The sequence below is a fragment of the Podarcis bocagei genome (assembly GCF_964188305.1).
Source record: "Podarcis bocagei genome assembly, chromosome: 6".
Lineage (NCBI taxonomy): Eukaryota > Metazoa > Chordata > Lepidosauria > Squamata > Lacertidae > Podarcis > Podarcis bocagei.
In genome coordinates this window covers 75,109,955-75,130,534 of record NC_138130.1, presented here as the reverse complement: position 1 = coordinate 75,130,534, position 20,580 = coordinate 75,109,955, and the positions used below count along the sequence as shown (strand labels likewise).

Below are 20,580 nucleotides of genomic sequence, written 5' to 3'. Positions count from 1 at the left end.
CTTTCCGTGTGAAAAAAGAGAATTGTTGGGCTGCCGTTAGATACATTTGCAGGTAATATGTAGTTTGGCATGGATACAGTGATTCAAAGCTTTTGGTCTCCGCAGAATAATTTCAGGATTAAAGAAAGCATCTGCAGAATTTCACATTTCTCTGGACCATGAATTACTAGCCAACTCTGAAATGACCTTTTCTCTTTGGCGTGGGTAATGGTTTCTGTGGCAGCAGGCAAGATATGAAGTCACTATTAAGTCTTTCCAAGGACCATAGGAAGCCTATATGCTGGGAACAGAAGATCTCCTACCTTTCTCTAGCCCTGCAATTTCCACAGAGAGACGAGAAGGGTGGATGTCACTTGTGGCCAGCACCCAGTCCCCCATCTTCTTCAGTTTCTTATATTCTACTCGGAATGACTGAATGGGGAAGCCTCCATTTCCACGGGGGATCCAAGTCACATAGACAGATGTCTCAGATGCCATCGAGATGGTGGGGCGATCTGGAGCCTCGGGAGCTGTAAGGAAAAGAAGAATAACAATAGCAGAGATACAACCAGTTTTAGATGGGGAAAGCTGGGCTGTAGTGAACTTTCCTTGCAAGATGAAATAGTGTGCTAGAGAGAGGGAGAAGACAAGTGGAGAGGGGGAGAGAAAAGGTGTTCTTGCTACCATGGTATATTTTTTATATATTGTAAACCACCCTATGATCCTTGGATGAAGAGCAGTATATAAATTTAATAAATAGTAATAATAAAGGTGCACACACGGACTAGTTGGACTCGGTAAAAAGTGTCCTCTTGAAATTGCCTGTTTTTTTCAAGGCTCCTCCCACCGCAACAATCATAATCAAATCACTATTTGTTGAAGTGTTGCATGGAGCAGGCTTGTTTTCTCCTGCTCTGGAGAGCAGGACCTGAACCAATGGCTTCAAGATAACAAGGAAGGAGATTCTGACTAAACATCAGGAAGAACCTTCTGACAGTAAGAACTGTTTGACAGTGGAACAGACTCCCTTGGAAGGTGGTGGACTCTCCTTCCTTAGAGGCTTCTAAGCAGAGGGCGGATGACCATCTGTCATGGATGCTTTAGTTCAGATTCCTGCATTACAGGGGATTGTACTAGATGACCCTCAGGGTCCCGTCCAACTCTACAATTCCACGATTCTATGATTCGCTCACTATCATATTACTAGACCGTTTGCCTGATAGGTGCTTGTTGCCAGTAAAACAGACTTTGAAGAGCAACATGGCCTAATAAGGACTGGACAGAAGCAGCAGAGATAAGCAAACTCCCTTCCTGTTGCTTGTGCCAGGCTTGTCTTTTTCTCATTCACACCACCAAGAATAATCAGACTTCTCCCCCAAGAATAATCAGACTTCTAGAGCCAGAAAACCCATTCTGCCACAAGTCTGAAAATGGCCTTACGGGACAGGCGAGTGTTGTCGGATTGGTTGCTGCTCCGAGAGCTGGTGCCAGGGTCATCCTTCTGAATCTGCTGCTCTTTGCTGGCTATGATATCTGGTTTGGGCCGACGTCCTAAGCAAGACAAAAATAGCAAAGATGGCATGAGATAAACTTTTAGTGTCTTATTGCTCTGAATGATAAACTTCACCAACATTCTGTGGCGGCTTACATTCCATGGATGTAACTGCGTCTTATTAACATTATTATTATTATTAAAAGCAAGTTTCTAAATGACAAAGCCTTCAGCATCAGGACAAGGAGAGAATTTACAACTCATGGAAAAGTACTACATCTTTACCGGTCCTGAAGGTCACCATTGCTGTCTGCCCCTCTCCAGCACAGTTGTAGGCAGACATCTCCACCTCATACAAACTTCCTGGGTCCAGTTTTATTAGAGTCAGATGATGCTGGTTGGCAGGGACATCCCTGACTGTCCAGCTGTCTGAAGAATTCATTACCTGTTGAAGGACAAGGAACAAGCACACATATGAATGGATTCAATTGCCTTCACCTTATTATGGATAAAAGGGTTATTGAGCATTTTTAGCCAAATCAAGATCTAAATAAACTTGTTGCTGGCATCTGTCTGTCTTGAGAGACAATAGAGTGCAGGGATGAAGTCAAACTGCTGTGCTAGCAGCACCAAAGTGAACTCCCCAGGGCACAAGCAAGTACGGAGGTCCTGGGCTGTCCAGATGACAAGACCCCTGCTCTCTCAGCCTTGCTGATGTGGTCCAAAGGAAAGCAGAGCAATATGCTTGGCACCAGGAGTTGTCGGAAGGAGGCGTACAAGGCGCCACCCAACCGTGTTAGGGACTCCACTCTGGATTTTTGTTCGGTCTACTCCTTAACCGTTTTCTCCCAAAGATATCCCACAAGGCAGCAGAGGTTTAGGATCAGAGTTTTCCTTCTCTTAGATGGGCTACTTTTCCAGGCTAGTAAGCCCCATCTGCTCCTCACTACAGCACAAGCAGAAATGAAGCCTAAGGAAATGCAACTGAAACAAGTGCATTATTGCTTCATTTTTTTTAACCCACCTCTCCTTTCCTCCCCTTCCTTTATGTTTTCCCCAGTGTAAATTTTAGATTGGCTTGTATGCTGCAAAGTGTCATGCATACTGACAAGAGCAGTTTGGATTTGAGTAGTAATGACAACAGCAAGACAAGGAAATCAACAGCTATGACAAGGAAATTCTAAGAAGCATTAAGCTATTTTGCAGCATGATCTTATTAAATTGATGCCACTCAGAGGAACCCCTTTACAATTCCATGTTGTAGCAGAAAGTCCTGCTAATAGCAATTGAGAATTATAAAATAAAATTGTTTAAACATTGCTGCATATATAAAATAATCACTGGCAAACTGGTATGAGATAACATAGGAATAAAGTAACACAGGAAGCTGCCTGTTATCTAGCTCATAACGGTTTACACTGGTTGGCAATGGCTCTCTCCTACCAGGAGATTCTGGGAACTACAGAACCTGGAACCTTTTGCATGCAATACAAGTACTTGATTACTGAACTACAGCCCTTCTATCTGAGTAGAAGAAGATGAAGATTATTAGCTATTTCCCAGTCCAAAAATATCCATATGACAATGAAAGAAAAGTCAGCTGCAGAGCTGTATCATCAAGAATTGGGGAAGGGGGATCAACACCCTTAAGGGAGAGAACTCCAATGTCTATTTAGCAGCTGCAAGCTACACAGGTTGTGCATCTGTGCATTTACCAAACAGTTACAGGTTGGATCCAACTGTGTCCGTCCACTCACTGCAGGCGCTTAGCTCCAGTGAAAGTTTCCGTGAATGTGACAAAGAGGGAGGCATTTTTTTACAAATACCGTATTTTTCGCCCAATAGGACGCACTTTCCCCCCTCCAAAAATGAAGGGGAAATGTGTGTGTGTCCTATGGGGTGAATGCAGGCTTTCGCTGAAGCCTGGAGAGCGAGAGGGGTCGGTGCGCACCGACCCCTCTCGCTTTCCAGGCTTCAGGAGAGCACCACCGCCAGCCCCACAAGGTCGGGGGACAGCAAGGAGGCGGAACGCCGCCATCCCGCTGTCCCCCGACTTTGTTAGAAGGCTGGCGGGGGGGAGAAGCCTGCTCCTCCCCGTCACCAGCCCCGCAAGCTCAGGGGACAGCGGGAGAAGCGCAGTGCGCCTTTCCTGCTGTCCCCCGACTTGGTTAGAAGGCTGGCGGGGGGAAAAGCCTGCTCCTCCCCGTCGCCAGCCCCGCAAACTCGGGGGACAGCGGGAGAGTGCAGCACGCCATCCCGCTGTCTCCCGACCCGGTTTGGAGGCTGGTGGAGGGCTTCCCCCTCCCACAGCCCCGCAAGCTCCCAGAGCGATGCCGAAGCTGCACATAGCTTCGGCATGGCTCTGGGTCCCGTTCTGGGGGCTGGGAGAGGGGGAAGCTCAGGCTTCCCCCTCCCCCAGCCCCGCGCCTGGAGGGGAAAATAATTTTCCCCCTTTATTCCCCCCCCCAATCTAGGTGCGTCCTATGGGCCGGTGCGTCCTATAGGGCAAAAAATACAGTACCCCCCTTTGTCTGGAGCAGATTGGGGGGGCACAGGGGACTGGAAAAGGATGAGGAATCACTGAAAACTATCATCCTCACATTCCACTGGTGAAAGGCACTTATAGGCTACAGTGCCTTCTTTGAATTGGAAACAACCCTACAATTTTGTCCTAAAAAAGAAAACAGAACATCCTATTTTGCCTCCAATAGGAAAAGGAGACCATGCCATATTTATCACAGATAGTTGCAGACAAACCTGCAACCTGAAATGAGCAGAACTACTTGTCTACTGACAAATGACTGAATTCTAGTATTTGATACCCACTGCTACTAATTGCCTCAATCAATTGACATATGAGGTAGGTACCACTTCTCCATTCATCACTATTCCCATCTCCCAAGGGCTATGCAATCACAGTGTTATAATTTGTGCTGTGGATGTATTGAACAAAGCTGCACAGGGTTATCGAGTTTTCAGTGCTATCTTTAGTTAAAAGATTTCTAAGCAGTCCAGGTTATTTGGTTAGCACATGTAGTACACACGGGCACTCCATAAACTGGATGGTATCCAATGCAGAATACATCCACTGAAATAAATTAACATTACTTAGTCCTCTCCATTGTTTTCCATAAGTCATATGTGAGTATGACTTAGCTGGATAAAACTCTCTGAAATGCACTTACACCTCAAGTAAACACATGTCGGAATAGATTTATTGAAATGAGCTACGATATAATCATGTTTATTCAGAATTTGGCTAAACCCAGCTTCTCCTTTACATAAAGCCCATTTCAGGGTGTCTGTCTGGTTACCAGCCAGGCAAATGAAAGTGATAGCAGGGTTAACAAGAACAGTTTCCTTCTGTAAAGACCTTTAAGATACAAGAAAGAATCTCCAGCTGAGAATTTGCTCTGTGCTGGAAACATATTTGTCCTAAGTGCAGTGACCCATGGTGACTCCCTTTGACCCAAGAGCCTTCCAGGTGAAGCGACTGAAAAATGAGAGACCACAACCAATGAACAAAGCAAGGAAGGTACATGCAGCAAGCTAAGATACCATGATGGTCTGGAATCATTACTTGACTGGAATCTGTCTTATGGTAAGGATAAGTTCATCAAAAGAGGAGGGATGGTAGTGGGAGAGGGAAGAAATGCCCCAGACTAAGTAAAGTATATTCATAATCCCAGGGTTATGTACATCCTGGGTTTGCTCCTGTTCACTGATACATACATCTCTGCAGTTCTCTCTCCCATGCTGATCGCAAACTTGCACCAAAGCACCCACTTCCTTATGCCTGTTCCTTATGCTGCTATCACTCACTGAAATTCAGAGACCACACACAGGACAAATATCCTGTCCATCCAAAAGATGGGCTGCTGCTACCTAAACTGGCAAGAAAAGCTATACAGAGCTTTCCAGAGAAACTGTAATTCAGCATCATTATCAGAAATCAATTAAAAAGGAATGTGCTAACCTTGCGATGTTTTACAACATAGTAGAGGACTGGGGCTTTGCCATCATGCCGTGGTTTCCACAACAGCTCGTATGAATCCGTTTTAGTAGTCCGGGGAGAGCTAAGGATGACTGGGGCCTCAGCTGGAGACACCAACGCTTTGGTAGTACATTGAACAGGCACGGATGGTGTCGTGGGCCTGGGTCTTAGGAAGTTTGCTTTGTCTTTCAGCATTTTTTCACTGTTGCTAAGCAGGGTAGGTGACAAGGCAGACTGAGGTGAATCGGCAACAGAACCTTGCTGTGGCTTCAGAGTTGTTCCTAGAAGGCAAGAGAGATGTTTTGAACAAATGCTGGAGCACTAACACATGTCTTAAAACTGATACCCACTGACTCCCAACTATCAGGAAAAGGTGAATGTGTGTGTGTGTGTGTGTGTGTGTGTGTGTGTGTGTGTGTCTCTATCTAGCTTATTAGGGTTTTCTTAGCAATGCAATAGAATAACACCCATCAAGTTGGCTAAGTTTCCATTCCTGCATTGTGTCTCCCATGGCTATAAACTACTACATGAGTCTTCAGTTGGCTTTAGGCTTCTTCCTTAACAAGCCTAATTTTTCCATAGGCTTTTGGCTTCTTTAGAAGATGGAAAGTGTGCTTTAGGTAGCCAGAGGGGAAATTCTAAGCACCTGGGATCTTGGTGCACTAGGCATCAGCCTACTCTTGTCTACACAAAATCCAAATGCTGTCTCAGTGACACCAATGAGAGCATCTTGGCTATGAGCCCTGGAAGACCTGCTCCCTGCCTTGCAGGCCTTTTCCCACTTGGCCTGGGAGGGTGGGGCCCAGACTGACTCCAGCTACAAAAGCTCTTGGGCTGGGGCACTGTTTAGGGGGGTTTATTTTGGGAGGAATTGTTGCTGTTGGTTTTTTGTATTTTTGTTTTAGATCTTCTTGTAATTTCTGTGGAAACTGTTCAGTTTGGTTCTGTCTGTTTAATTTTTTATTGTTTATGTTGTAGTTTTATATTTTGTTCAGGTTGTAACCCGCCTTGAGCATGGTTTGAACTGTGGAAGAGTGGCATACAAATAAAGTTATGTATGTATGTATGTATGTATGTATGTATGTATGTATGTATGTGTGTATGCAAGTTAACTATTCATTCATTAAATTCCAGGTACATCTGACTCTGTCCCTTTACAAATTATGTTCTAGTTGGAGAATTTTAATTTGTGCAGTTTTATTTTGGCAGAGAAAGAGTGGTGTCAGAAAAGAGACAGCTGTCATGTTTGTCACAATCACCTATTTTATCACTTCAGCACTGAATTTTTACAAATATTTTGTCATTTTGATTTTTGTAAGCTGCTTTTAGTGTTGCTATTGCAGCTGAAGTGTGGAGGGTAATTCAGACACTTAATACCTATGCAAATGGACAGATAAAGAATTTAAGAAGCTCAGTCCATGAAACAGAACTATGCAGGGAAAGCAACTTCCCCCCTAAGTACTGAGGGACCCACTCAAGATACAACCTGCATGTGTTCAGGTTCATTTCTCCAATACTCTGAAAGCCACACATCTGAGAAGTAGGAATCTCAGGAAGTTCCTTTCCAGATCAGAAACTAACTTGAGTTGCTTGACTTGGTATAAACAGAGAATGAGCAGCCCCATGTGTAAACAGATACACCCCTAATTTAATGCTGTATTGTGTTTTTAATATTCAGTTGGGAGCCACCCAGAGTGGCTGGGGAAACCCAGCCAGATGGGTGGGGTATAAACAACAACAACAACAACATTATTATTATTATACTTATTTTTGCTGTTCAAAGTGCTTTACAATTCTTATTTCATTATCCCTATATGAACCTTTTGAACTTCACTTTGGACTTACCAGGCCCAGTAGTCTTCAGCTGAACCATAGCCTGTGCACTCCCAACTTCATTCTCTGCCATGCACTGATATATCCCTTCATCCTCAGGCCCCACACTGGAGACACGTAGGGCCTTGCGAGAGAGTTGCATTCGGTGGCTGGAGAAGAGAGGAACTGCATTACGCAGCCACACAACTGATGGCTGGGGGTTCCCCCGAACCTTGCAGGTGAACTTTGCACTTTGACCCCATGAGATGATCTGCTGAGATAGTTCCATGACAACCTCCGGGGGTTCTGAAAAGGAAACAGAGTTACAATTCAGGTGTGAGAACGACCATTCACCTCTGAAACAGGCAGAACTGAAATATTTGTAGCTATCCTCCTACGTTGCTGTGTTATAAACGGGATTATGAAGACAGCAATACCCACACCCATTTATTCTTGTGCACAGCCATTTAGTGTCCTATAAGTAGATCCTTCACGTATTTCAAAAGTAATCTTTCGGAGATCATAGAATAATAAAATCTTACGAGTTGGAAGGGACCCAAGGGTCATCTAGTCCAACCCCCTGCAGTGCAGGAATCTCAGCTAAAGCATCCATGACAGATGGGCAGTCACTATGGTCTTCTACAACCACAGGCTCTAGACCAGAAAACTAATGGACCTCTCCATTAATTAAATCTCTTCCAAGAATTTTGTAAATCAACTCCTTCAAGAACAATTGCCTGTTTTGTGTATTTCTTTTATATGCATGTACACCAGGTAATCCTATCAAATTGGGCTTATTATGCAGGTAAATGAAGCAGCCTTCTTGATTGGCCAGGGATTACTTAGCCTGCATTAGCTTATAGCCCAGACATTTATTTCCTTTAAAAAGGAAATGCCTCTGTCTTTTTGCTTGATCATTAAGCTTGGCATACTATATGTTGATATCTCTTTCATTTCTTTGTGAGAGACTCAAAGGACCAAATTCACCCAAGGATCTTTAAATTACAGTTCAGCTAAAAGCACATGACTGCTTTTCACAGCACATTCCATCTAGCTTAGAACATTTTTAGTTACTGAATACAATTTTCTGTCTTTTGATTATATTTATGTGTGTGCGCCTAGAATTACTGTGCCTCAATAAATAACTCAGTTTTAATCCTCTGGCTCTTTTTTGGAAAGTCAAAGCTTTGGCTCTGCCCTCAAAGCTTACTTAGGCAGTTATTAGGAGTTAGGCCCCTGAGTGAAATCTAAGCTGGAGGAATTTTGCTTGTGAGCATTAAATTTCACCTCAAAAGCAGTTCTGAAATATATGACCATGTGAGCAGTCTCCAGACCATGGTTACAGCTGCTGGGTCTAACAGGAGAGAAGAGGGAGGAAAATGAAGTTATACTCACCAAACACTTGAACATTGTAGAGAATGAATGCTGCTGCAGCCTCACCCATGCCATTGTCAGCCATACAGCTGTAGGTCCCCGAGTCTTCCTCACTGATTGCATCAATTAGGAGATTGCTGAGAAGGAATCGAGTCTTGTTGTAGCCAGAGACGTTGGAGCCATCCTTAGCCCACGTGACACGTGGAGGTGGAATCCCACTAGCCACGCATTCAAGGATTAGAGTTTGGCCCTTAGTGACAATGATGGTCTGAGCCTCTGGGGGATAAATTATGCGAGCTGCCTCAGCTGTGGAGCCTAGTGCCAAGAGAGAAATCAGTGAAACAAAAGTAAGACAGTCTTGTAGAACAGGACAAGATGCCCTATGTAAGCAGAAAAGCCTATTGGGGCAAAAAAGCCACTAAACAGGAAGTTTCACCAACTGGAATTTCACCAACTCTGCCATCAACAACTTCATCACTCCATATATAATACCAAAAGCAACAGAAAATGTACAATGAAGCCTTATGCTTGTGAGATAAGCTTCTGCTACCTGCACTGCAAGAGGATACTTTGAATTTAACACTCCTGAATAGAAAGCAAGCTCTCAAATATGAAGGGCTTGTGTAAAACATGCAGCTTAAAAGGACTGCATTTGGTGGCACCTGCAAAATGAGACTACTACCTTAAGACAGCCTGAAGCCAGTGAACCCAAATATTTGGAAGAAGTGACTTACGTCTCACACGGAGTTTCTCGCTAGACACAGATGTTTTTACTTCCTGGGTGATAGGGTTGTAGGCCGCACATTTGTAAGTTCCCTCATCGTCTTGGCTTGCATTGACTATCTGAAGATTCCCAGATGGCATGATCAGATAGTTATCTGTTAAGATAAAGGAGCAAGAGATTCCTAAGGCAGGGAACATCCGTATTATACAATTTCTAGCATACTGTAAACACAAAAGGAACATTATTGAGTAATAATAAGACGAGCAGAAGAAGTTTCCAGCTAAGATTGAGAGAAAGAAAATGGTGAGTGGTTGGAAAAATGGAACAAAAAAGATTGAGTAAAAAAAAAAATCAGCTTTAATTCTCATGGCAAACCTGGTATGATAATTAGGACATCATTTGGTTTTATTATTAAAATAAGGGATTCACTCATCCTCCAAGCACTTCCCAGCTTTCAGATATTTCTTTCACAGGTATATTTTTAGTGCTTCAAGAAAGTTACAGAACAGTCAATAAATTGCTCCTGGGTAAGGACCAAAATGTGGAGTCATGCAAGACTATGTCTACTATACAGAAAGCCATAGCCCTTAAGAGAACTCAGAAAAATGATTGTACAGATCAGCCCCAAAGGCACAGTCAGAAGGTGTAGGGAGGGGTAAAAACTGACTAGAAGGTAAGTGAGATATAAAGCAGACACCAACTCCAGTTTCTCTTCCTTCGTAAGTCAGTCACAACTCACCTCTGGAGACCTCCAGCCATTCATGTTTCACACTGTAGCGAACCTGGGCCTTTGGGTGGCTTTCAGGAAGATCACAGACTATTACAGCTGTATTTCCCTCATCAACTTCTATCACATGCTGGCCATCGTATTTGAAGTCTTTGAGATCTGTTTAAGAGGATAGCAACAGGATCTGTTAAAAGCTGAACTGCTGGGCTTTACACATGGGAGAAAAGTAAAAGTGGTGGACAATGTAAGTAGATTAAAAAGAATCACAAGGGAGGGGGTTGCTCAAGGATTTGCATTTATTACAAACTGAGGAAGCTTATATCCTTTCCATGAGATTATATCACAATCTCATGTACTGTTGAAAAACTCCAAGAACCATAGCATATGCAGGTGTCTGAAATATCACCATTTCTTATGCCCCAAGTGCTCATTCTTTCCTAACCTCCTGATCCTAAACCTAGAAATAAAGGACAAACTGCATGCTGGTAGGTAATATGGGGTTCTAAGCTCTCCATTTCCTTTGCAATACTGTACTATTGTGGAGTGCTCACTTGTAAGAAGTGCAGACAGACAAGAGGAGGGTACTTAATCTTCCCTCTCTCCACTCCTACACCTCCACATTCAGTCCAGCAAATTCCCCTACAAAATGTCAAGTTTTAAATATTTTTCTTTAGCTGGGCTCCACAACAAGCCTAGGCAGGAGAAACATGGCCTGGGTGGGATGTTTTCAGGATAGAAATTGGATGCACAGGAGGAGTTACGCCACACTGCCATCTGTCTTCCAATCTCCCCTTTGCAAATAGCTCCAATATTCTCATCACCTTGACAATATGTGGGTAGGACGAAGCTTTTGCCAATGTGACACCTAGTTCACTGATATCAATAGGATTTACATGCAAGTATGCTTGAGAGTGCAGCCTTTGTGTCTCCATGAGTCATTTGGGGAGTTTCCTGTAGGCATGGTCCTGTTTTCATGGTGTACAATGGATGTACGTATGCAGTTGCTGGGCAAAGGCAGTATGCCACTAAGCAAATCATAATGCCTCTGGATTGATTGATTGATTGATTGATTGATTGACTGATTTACTTTTAATTGAAACAGATTGAACAGCCCAACTGATTTTTTACTTGTCATCTTCTGTTTTCTTTATTCTTATAACTATCTAATTTCTCTGCCACATCAAATAGGAGTGTAGACTAGAGCTGATCTCTATTTTAAAAAGGTCAGCAGTATTCTTGAAATTATCCATTATGACCATATGATTTCCAAATACATTGCTTTGCAATATATTATCTAGTGAAGCCCTTTTAGCACCCAAACACACATACACAAACAATTGATTTGGAATGGAGAGCTATGTGCTGGCAGAGTGATGCTAGTGTCACTCAATAGGTGGAGGCTGACACAGCTGTTCTGGCCTGGGCAGTGAGAGACCTCCATTCCTTACAACCTACCCCGCAACAAGGCAAATCAGGCGGTTCAATTCTGCCCTAAACTGCTAGTGTGGGAAGCAATCTAGGATATTCCATAAAAACTTAGCCCACTACCGCAAACCCCCCGGAACAGATAATTAGTTCTCAAAACAAACTGAGACTTTTATGAAGGAGGAGTCAGTTTCAAAGTGTATTACCATAACCATAATAAACAAGCTTAAAACTTCATTGTTGTTCAAAACAGAAACCTGTGTCAACAGGGAACAGTTATTCAGCTTTGTATGTTTTTAATCAAATTGTAATTGTTGAGAATACTTGTCCTAATGTTCTACTGTTATGGACCATGAGAAAAAGAGAAATATAATGGGTTTTCAGATATACTTGCAAAATTAACATTAGAGAGCAAGAGAGAGAGAGAAAGGTTTCTTATTGAGGTCTACTTTGTCTGCTAAACTAGTTGGCTGCGCTATGCTCTGGGCTCTTAGGAGCAAAACAACCAACAAAGAGGTCCTTTAAAAGTGAGAATGAGTATACCAGATCAAGAGGGATGGATCAAGTTTCATCGGAGAAGGTATTTGACGTGACACCTGCCTTTGCTTGCCTGCCTGCCAGTACATTTGAGAAATCCATTAGGAGGGAATGTTTGCACAAGTTCTCACCACAACCAGCCAAAAAACCCCCAACAACCTCAGCCTTCCTTCTTCCTCTCTTCCCTGCTGTTTTCTCTATTACTGTGTCTGAACACTTCTTAACCATCTGCACAGGATTTCAAGAATCAGGTGCCCAAAACTGAAACCTCTCATGAAGTTGTCATATAATAACAACTTTCTATTTCACTGGTGGTTGCTCTAGTAAACCCCTTTCCTTATCTAGCAAAACAGAATAGTATCTCAGAGATACAATGCCATCTTTACCAAGGACTTACAATGCAAAGTTCCTTGGGCAATGCAATGAGGGCCAGAGTGACCTACATATAATGATTGGTGAATTACCGTATATACTCGAGTATAAGCCGACCCGAATATAAGCTGAGGCACCTAATTTTAGCACAAAAAATTGGGAAAACTTATTGACTCGAGTATAAGCCGGTTCACCACACCACAAACCTGGTGGTGGCGGCAGCAGTGGAGGAAGAACAAGAAGCCCGAAAGGTCCCTCCGCCGCCACCTCTGCTGCTCACAAGAGCAGGCATAGGAGCCACGATTGGGAGAGGCACAGCACAGTGCAATGCCTCTCCCAACCATGGCTCCTGTGCCTGCCCTTGAAAGAGGCGGGCGGCGGCAGTGGGACCAGCGGCAAGAAAGGGCTCCTTTTGAGCCGCTCGTCTCTCCGCCGCTGCCGCCCGCCTCACTCAAGTATAAGCCGAGGAGGGCTTTTTTAGTGTAAAAAATGTGCTGAAAAGGTCAGCTTATACTCAAGTATATACGGTACTACCCCAGTGCAGCAGCAGGGTGTATGCACACAACTGTGAGCAAGGACCTCTCTGCACATTCATTTGAGGAATAAAGGACTGGTTCTGATCTAGAGGCTGTAAGTTTGGAAGGCGGTACGAATTCAAGAATTTTGAGAAACAATGTAGTAAATAGAAAGAAACAGCTCTGGGCTGCATCATGCCCTGCTCTAAAAACACGTTTGCTAGGTCCAAAGGCTAAAAGGACTCCCTAACATCAAGAAATTAGTTAAACTGAAGGGAAAATATCACAAGATATAGATATCAAGTATTCCTTCACTGAAGCGCTACGATAAGAAAAGCTACACCAATACCCCTTACTGCATCAGTTCTTAATTTTAACCTTCACTTGAAAATACAAATAAGCCCTTCATTTTCATAAGACTGGAGTCTGGGATTTTTGCCTGCAAAGTTTGTGATTTGGTAGCCTAGGATTCCTGACTTCTTTCATATGACCCGTGGTAGTGAGAGGGTGTGCTGTCTACAGTTGGACTGGATCAATGCAAGTATTCAGGCAGCCGGGACAGCAAAAACTAGAACAGCCTGTGAACTGAAAACTATGGCCAAGTCTCTATTGGCAGACTGGAAGAGTGGAAAAATATGTTTTCTTTCTCTGGGATTTATACCAGCTCTCCAACAGCAAAAGACAGCTCTGGCTCCAAGGTTCTCCCACCCACGCTTATGGAAAAGTGACATGAAATTTCTCAAACAGGCTAATTAAAGCAAGATTGCTTCAAAAACATTTTTAAATAAAAAACAGCTCCCTTGGCAGCACGGCAAAAAGCCTCCCCAAATGAAAAACGTATTAGCTGTCAGGAGAATATTTCCGTGCTAGTGCCTGGATTCAAGAAGGGAAGGAGGGGAGAGACTTAACAAAGACATAAAAATGATTTGCAGCAAACATGTTTAATGCTTCAGGAATGTCTTGGCATCATGCAACTAAAATAATAATAATAAAAGTAAAAAAGGTGTAAAGGAGTGAACTTCAGAAAAGTGATTAATTCTTTAAAGGCAGGCTGGGGAGGGAGAGCCATGTTTCCACTGGGTATTGCAGACAGATGGGAGGTTAATTCTTCACTCCCAAAGTATCGATGGGACAAAAATTAAGGAGAGAGTGGTGCTGACTTTATTTTCCCATTTCTCTTTCTCATGGGACAAAATGTTAGGAGACACAGAAAACAGTGGTGGGAGAAAAGAGATTTGAAAGTTTGGCTGCTGACATCACACATTTATCTGATCAACAAAATACAAATAAAATCAGGAAAAATTAATGTGCATCCTGGTGGTCCAAATTCATCACAGCCATTTTTGAATCCCAGAGCCAAGGCAAAGGCTCCAAAATTACTGGCAAAGGATATGTATGCACAAAAGCAGATCCAGAGCTTTAAACAAAAAACAGCCAAAGTCGTCTCAGCCAATGAGCAGAGAAAGAACAGCCCAACACTTCTGCAAGCCAAGCCACTGGGGAACAACTTTCTTTGCAGATGGAATATAAAACATTTTCTGCTATTACAAGGTTTGCTTGTAGAAGGAAGAAGCAACCCAAGCTCAGTTTCACAAGGGTAAGAATGGCTTTTTCATAATAAAAAAGAACCATGACTTATCTTCTGAAATTAATTTTCATCTCTGATACCTTTTTTACTTGTCGCTTTATTTTCCCCATGCCCTCAAATTCCCCAGCAGGAAAACAGAGAAAATTAATCTCTGATCTATAGGAATATCCTATATCCACATCAATATTCTGTCACTTTTATAATACAGTGGTACCTCGGGTTACATACGCTTCAGGTTACAGACTCCGCTAACCCAGAAATAGTACCTCGGGTTAAGAACTTTGCTTCAGGATGAGAACAGAAATCGTGCGGTGGTGGTGCGGCGGCAGCGGGAGGCCCCATTAGCTAAAGTGGTACCTCAGATTAAGAACAGTTTCAGGTTAAGAACGGACATCTGGAACGAATTAAGTTCTTAACCTGAGGTACCACTGTATTGGTGCAACTTGGTAGAGTATGCCTGCATCTTTAAACAGTAATATGGTGTAACAGGGATATTCACACATTCAAGATTTGCCAGCTACATCATGTGCAGTTTGTAATGCACAGAAAGCTTATTTCAGTTGTGGCTCTCCATACATGTGGGGGGAAATGTAGCCACCTCACTTGTCATGGGATATGTTGCTAATATTAAATATACCGTCTAATTGCTCATCTGAAACACACGAAACAAGCACAGGTCTATGTCTAACGCTCTGTCCTCTTGGCCTTCAACTGTCTCTTGAGAAAGCAAGTTGTAATTGTATAGGCCTGGTTCACACTTAAAACCATAGTTGAGAGAAAATTATGGCTTAATGTGTATACACAGCAACATGAATGCTGCAAGTGAACTCTGCTCTGCGCACTGCAGCACAAGAGGGAAAACAAGCCACTGTCTGGCTTGTCGAAGTGGCCAAACCCAGTATCATGGTTTATATCTCCTAAACAGACTACAAGCAGTAAGTCAAGAACAAAGCTTGGTTACTATTCATAGTTTGTTTGGAGAAAAACAAAACATAAGCATGGGTTTGAACGTCACAACAAGCCAGACTCTGGCTTATTTACATACAGCACAGTAGCAGGGGAGCAGAGCAAGAACTTTCCAGCAGCGTGCACTAGCCCACTCTGCATTCATATTAAACTATACATAAAAAACAAACTATGATCTAATGTGCCGTGCAAACAGGGTCATAGTAAATTATAGCAACAGCTCCACTTTTTTTTGGGAAGAGTTGTATGATGGAGTCTAGCCTTCACTGCACCTGTAATTTTAAGACAGAAAACCCAAAAAAACCCTGAGCCTTTGCCCAATACAATTCCAAATTATATAGGCTGAAGAAAAACATTTTACCTTGCATCATGGGGATGTTAGGTGCTGGATAGGTGGCCTACCTATCAAAATAGTTTGTGGGGGTTGGGGGGGGTAGATCAATATCTTGCCCACCTGCCATATCCAGTTTCCCACACTTTAGCTAGATGATAAAACTGCCTGTAATTACTACTGCATATTGGCAAGAGACTTTACAACTCAGCTTCAGGATTTTTGTTTGGTAAGAAGAATAAGAAGAAGAAGAAGAAGAAGAAGAAGAAGAAGAAGAAGGGGGGGGGGGAGAAGCCAAAGTGAAGAAAACAGATATACAACAAAAAGGAGTAGTGTGTTATTACGAGCTTTGGAGTAAAACAGAGCAATCGTAAAGAAAAACTGCCAGCCACTATACTGATGTTGCTTGGAACTTGAAATCTGTGTTCTATATATAAGAAGCCAAGGAGCTCTTAAACTGAACTGAAATGTAAAATTAAGAACATCTGCTGTCAGTTTGCCTTCGGTCCCAGATAACATATTGCTTTAAACTGGCACTGTTCTTTACTTAGTTAGTTGCCATCCATCTTGCCCAAATTTGGTGATTTTTGAAAAGTTTGTCCCCAGTTTCTGAAGGTTTATCCTTAAGTTTGTCCCCAGTTTCTGAAGGACTCAAATCCCACGATGGATAACATTAGGCAGAAGAAAATGTACTAGACAGAAAGAAGTGCTCCTGGGGGGAAATAAATTAAAAATAATTAAAATGACCAAATCTCCAAATATATTATTACATCAAATTCAGCAAAGGATTACTGTGGAAAGATGCAAGTTCAGGAAAAGAAAATGACTAAAAGCCTCTTTTAATGCAAAGCAGAATATGATATGTTTCACTGGTAATCCACATTTAAGCTACAGGAATACAGAATGGTGGAGCACTTTGCCTGGCTTCCATTAAACTCTGGCTGCATTGCTAACTCACTTCATATACAACGTAAGCAAACCTCTTCGAGTTGAAATGGCTATAATAGCGTAGAACAAAGTATATCTGAGAGAAGAGCCACGTCCTACTGCAGATGTTTAAACTGACTGTTGCTATCTTGGTGTGACAGTGGTTGTGCAATCATGCTGGTCCTACAAGTCGATGTAGCCCAGCAGCAACCAGCACAGAGATTGGTGCCTTGAACATTAGGCGACTGGGACTCTTGATACACCCACAAAACATCATGGGCCAGATTCTGTTAAGTCATTATGCAATGGAAGTGATCACAGAGACCCTCTAGTGCAGGGCTGTCCAACAGGTTGATGGTGATCTACTGGTCGATTGTGGGATGCCCCTGGTCGATTGTGGGATCCTCCCCCGCCCCAAAAAAGAAAAAAAAGCTGAACAACCTTGGCTTCCCTAAGTTTTTTTATAGTGGTTGTAGATCACAGTCTCTTGGAAGTTGGACAGCCCTGCTCTACTGCAACAAGACTTCCACCCCTTCTCTGAGCCCTCCTCAAATCTGTAAGAAAACTCCCAGCATGTCAGCATGTCATGAAGGAGAGCGGAGATCCTCCCATCTGGCAAACAAAAATGCTTGCACTGACGGGATGATCACCTTAGCAAGATGTTGAATTTCACCCCATGTAAGTTCACAGTTCCATTATCTCCACCTTTCTTACATACCTAAAACATATCCTCCTTCTGTTCTCAGCTTCTGTGTTCCTGTGCCACTGTCACAAATGTACTTTACGTGTACTTGTATACGTGCAGCCTCTCCCCCGCTCTCTATTGTAAACCCACATCCCCATATGCAAAGATGTGCATAGCCGCCACACATCTTTCAGACACCCTTCCCTACCTTGCATATATACATATCCTATCCAGCCTTCCAAACTTGTGTATCACATATTCCATTTATCTCCTCACACATCTACTATGACAATTATATAAATCCAGGAACAGTCCTGTGTTTTCATTTCCTTCTCTCCCTCGCTGTAATTCTACCCTGGAAGTTCTTAGAGGGTGAAAATGGCTTTTCAACATGGAGCCAACAGCTGTATCAAGGGACTTATCAGATTAGAGGCCCTGACAGAAGCAAAATGAAAAATGAGGTTTTTTGTTGTTGAAAAGACAGCTGCCAATGCCCCCAGGTCCCCCCAGGTGCCTCTGTGCAAGGGTCACTGCCCACTGCCACTTGGCAAAAAGTGAACACCCAGGTGTCCAGCTCCAGCTGAAGGCTGCTTTGATAGCTTAATATTCAGAATGGAGCCTACAAATAAAAACAAAGGATGCTTCACAAAACTATAGATTTTTTTAGGTAATACTCAAGAGAATTTTGTTTACAAAGTAGACAGCCTCTTCTTCTTTGAATTCTTCATATACAATGCTAAGTTCAGCTGGTGTTAATTAGAACAGCCAGCTGTTCTTGCTTGTGCTGAAACTGGCCCTCTTTCATTATATTAGCAAATATGCTAGTTACATATTTACTGAATTCCACATTTTTTATCATCGTTTTTCTTGCCTCATCTTGCCACAATTTCAGTTTTGAGAGGTGTCTGCTGATAAGAATTATATGCTGAAATTCAACATTGTGCTGTGTTGAGCGTTCCATTCACACAAACATTGCAACTTGCCGGACCCCCCTCCCTCCCGCCATAGGCTGTTCTGGGGGTTCTCACAACTTGCCACCAGAGCCCATTCTAGAGAGCACATAGAGGAAAAGAGGGAAGCCCTACTGTGCAAGTGGAAGGCCTTGCACAGGGCTTCTGCTGACAGGGTTTGCTACGTGAATATGGCCAGTTTTAAACAGGGTTCTTCCCAGTCTAGCTAGCTGGAGTTACAGATAGGTAGCCGTGTTGGTCTGCCATAGTCAAAATAAAAAAATTCCTTCCAGTAGCACCTTAAAGACCAACTAAGTTAGTTCTTGGTATGAGCTTTCGTGTGCATGCACACTTCTTCAGATACACTGAAACAGAAGTTGCCAGATCCTTCTATATAGTGAGAAGATCACCCATTCCCACCACCCTTCTGAGTAATACCCCCCCTCCTTCTCACTATATAGAAGGATCTGGCAACTTCTGTTTCAGTGTATTTGAAGAAGTGTGCATGCACACGAAAGCTCATACCAAGAACTAACTTAGTTGGTCTTTAAGGTGCTACTGGAAGGAATTTTTTTATTTTAGCTAGCTGGAGGCAGCAAAAGATCCATTTCAGAAGGAGGGACATTGCATTGAAAATACTGTTGGAGAGAATCCTTCTGTACTTTGGCTACAATGAACCCTTCTAGCGTTCCATTTGTATGTTTAGTTTGGGGGTCTTTTATTCCAATTTTTGCTCAGAGGCAAAAAACAACTAGGATTCAAGCAACACTGAATACAACAAATGTAGAGTGTTGCATTAGTCAGGTGGGTACAGATTAGGTCAGTTCACTTTGGAATATGAAGCGAATGATTTCTCAAGCATCCCTATCCTTGTGCACAGGATTTCCTATGCAACCATCAGAGTCAGAAACAGGTAGTATTTATCAGAGAATGCCAGTTCACGTGCAACATTTTCCCTTCGTGAATAATATAACTGCAACAAATAAAAGATGTACACTGCCATGTGTGAAGATTATTTTCCTGTATTTATCTTTGCTTGGGAGCGGCTGCACACATTCACTAGCTAATATGAGCAATTGCAACTCTATTGTTGCTTTAACAAGTCTACCATTTCCATATTTCCTTCCCTCTGTCAAGGACTATATAACAATAGTCAATTTATCTCTACGTTTAAAAAAATCTGCTAAAGGAATTAACTGCTAGTCTCAACTAGTTCTCCAAAGTAGCCTGAGCAGGGACCAGCTCAAGGGTGTCAATCAGCATCTCTGCACTAAAGGCAGGCATATCCCAAGGCTAAAGTTCAGCTGCCAACATGTCAAAAATATTGGCAGGGATAATCCCATTCAGACATGGCGCCTTTGGGAAACAGGAAGGGCGATGTGTAAACCTCATAAGAAACCTTAACTGTCACCAAAGAGACAGAGATATAGTCTCTAACATACCTTCCAAGACCCAAAGGAGGAATTTTTTTATTTTATTTTTTAAAGGAGGGGAGGAATCCTGAATAAGGATTCTTTTGGATCCATCTTTGTTTGACAACCAGGGATGTCTGCCCACATCCCTTTTCTCTTTTCATGTGTCCCTCTGCTTCTCTCTTTCCACAATGGGCCCAGATACCTACTCTGAATACCTCTGAACAACCTCCATTGGGCTTGAATTGCAACTTCTTTCTCAGCTAAGCCCCAACAGACTCCTCAATTTTTTTGAAACTTCTCCACCACATACTGCTCTAGGGCATCCTCAGGGTTCCTACTGCTCTCCTTGCCTATCTTCTGCATCCAGAAGTATACTTCACCTTTCAAACTAACAGTTTCCAAGACAGCTTGCAACAAAACCAAGCCCTTGTTGCTCTGGCCAGTGGCAGAGATAAGGGTGACTTTTCCCTCACTTGTGCAATCCCAAGGGACACGGCAGGCTTCCTTCTCCTGGTGCAGGAGAGCAGGTTCTTGCAGCTACTCATTCTCTGGTTGATGGCTGGGGCTAGGCTAGTCTTGCCCTTTCCAAGGTGTCACTTTCCTTGGGGGGCTGGGGCCAGAGGCCAGTGCTCTTTCCCTTTACACCTTTAGTCTCAATGGCTCCAGCATCCTTCCCCGAAAGAACAAACACAAGAAGTTGTCTTATACTAAGTCAGATTGTTGGTCCACCTATCTCAGAATTGTCTGCAGTGAAAGTGGCTCTCCAG

At 42.9% G+C, this 20,580-nt stretch overlaps 1 protein-coding gene across 4 annotated transcripts in view; it reads right to left on the bottom strand.

Moving 5' to 3' along the window:
* The window catches only part of BOC (BOC cell adhesion associated, oncogene regulated), a 68,974-nt gene that overhangs the window by 9,509 nt on the left and 38,885 nt on the right, over window positions 1–20,580 (bottom strand). For all 4 annotated transcript variants that reach the window (XM_081198935.1, XM_081198936.1, XM_081198934.1 and 1 more), the window contains exons 4-11: window positions 10,115–10,261; window positions 9,386–9,529; window positions 8,673–8,966; window positions 7,311–7,583; window positions 5,448–5,746; window positions 1,757–1,916; window positions 1,420–1,530; window positions 303–509 (exon numbers count right to left, since the gene is read on the bottom strand). In XM_081198935.1, coding sequence (XP_081055061.1) covers window positions 303–509; window positions 1,420–1,530; window positions 1,757–1,916; window positions 5,448–5,746; window positions 7,311–7,583; window positions 8,673–8,966; window positions 9,386–9,529; window positions 10,115–10,261 — 1,635 coding nt within the window. The remainder of the gene's footprint in view (window positions 1–302; window positions 510–1,419; window positions 1,531–1,756; window positions 1,917–5,447; window positions 5,747–7,310; window positions 7,584–8,672; window positions 8,967–9,385; window positions 9,530–10,114; window positions 10,262–20,580) is intronic.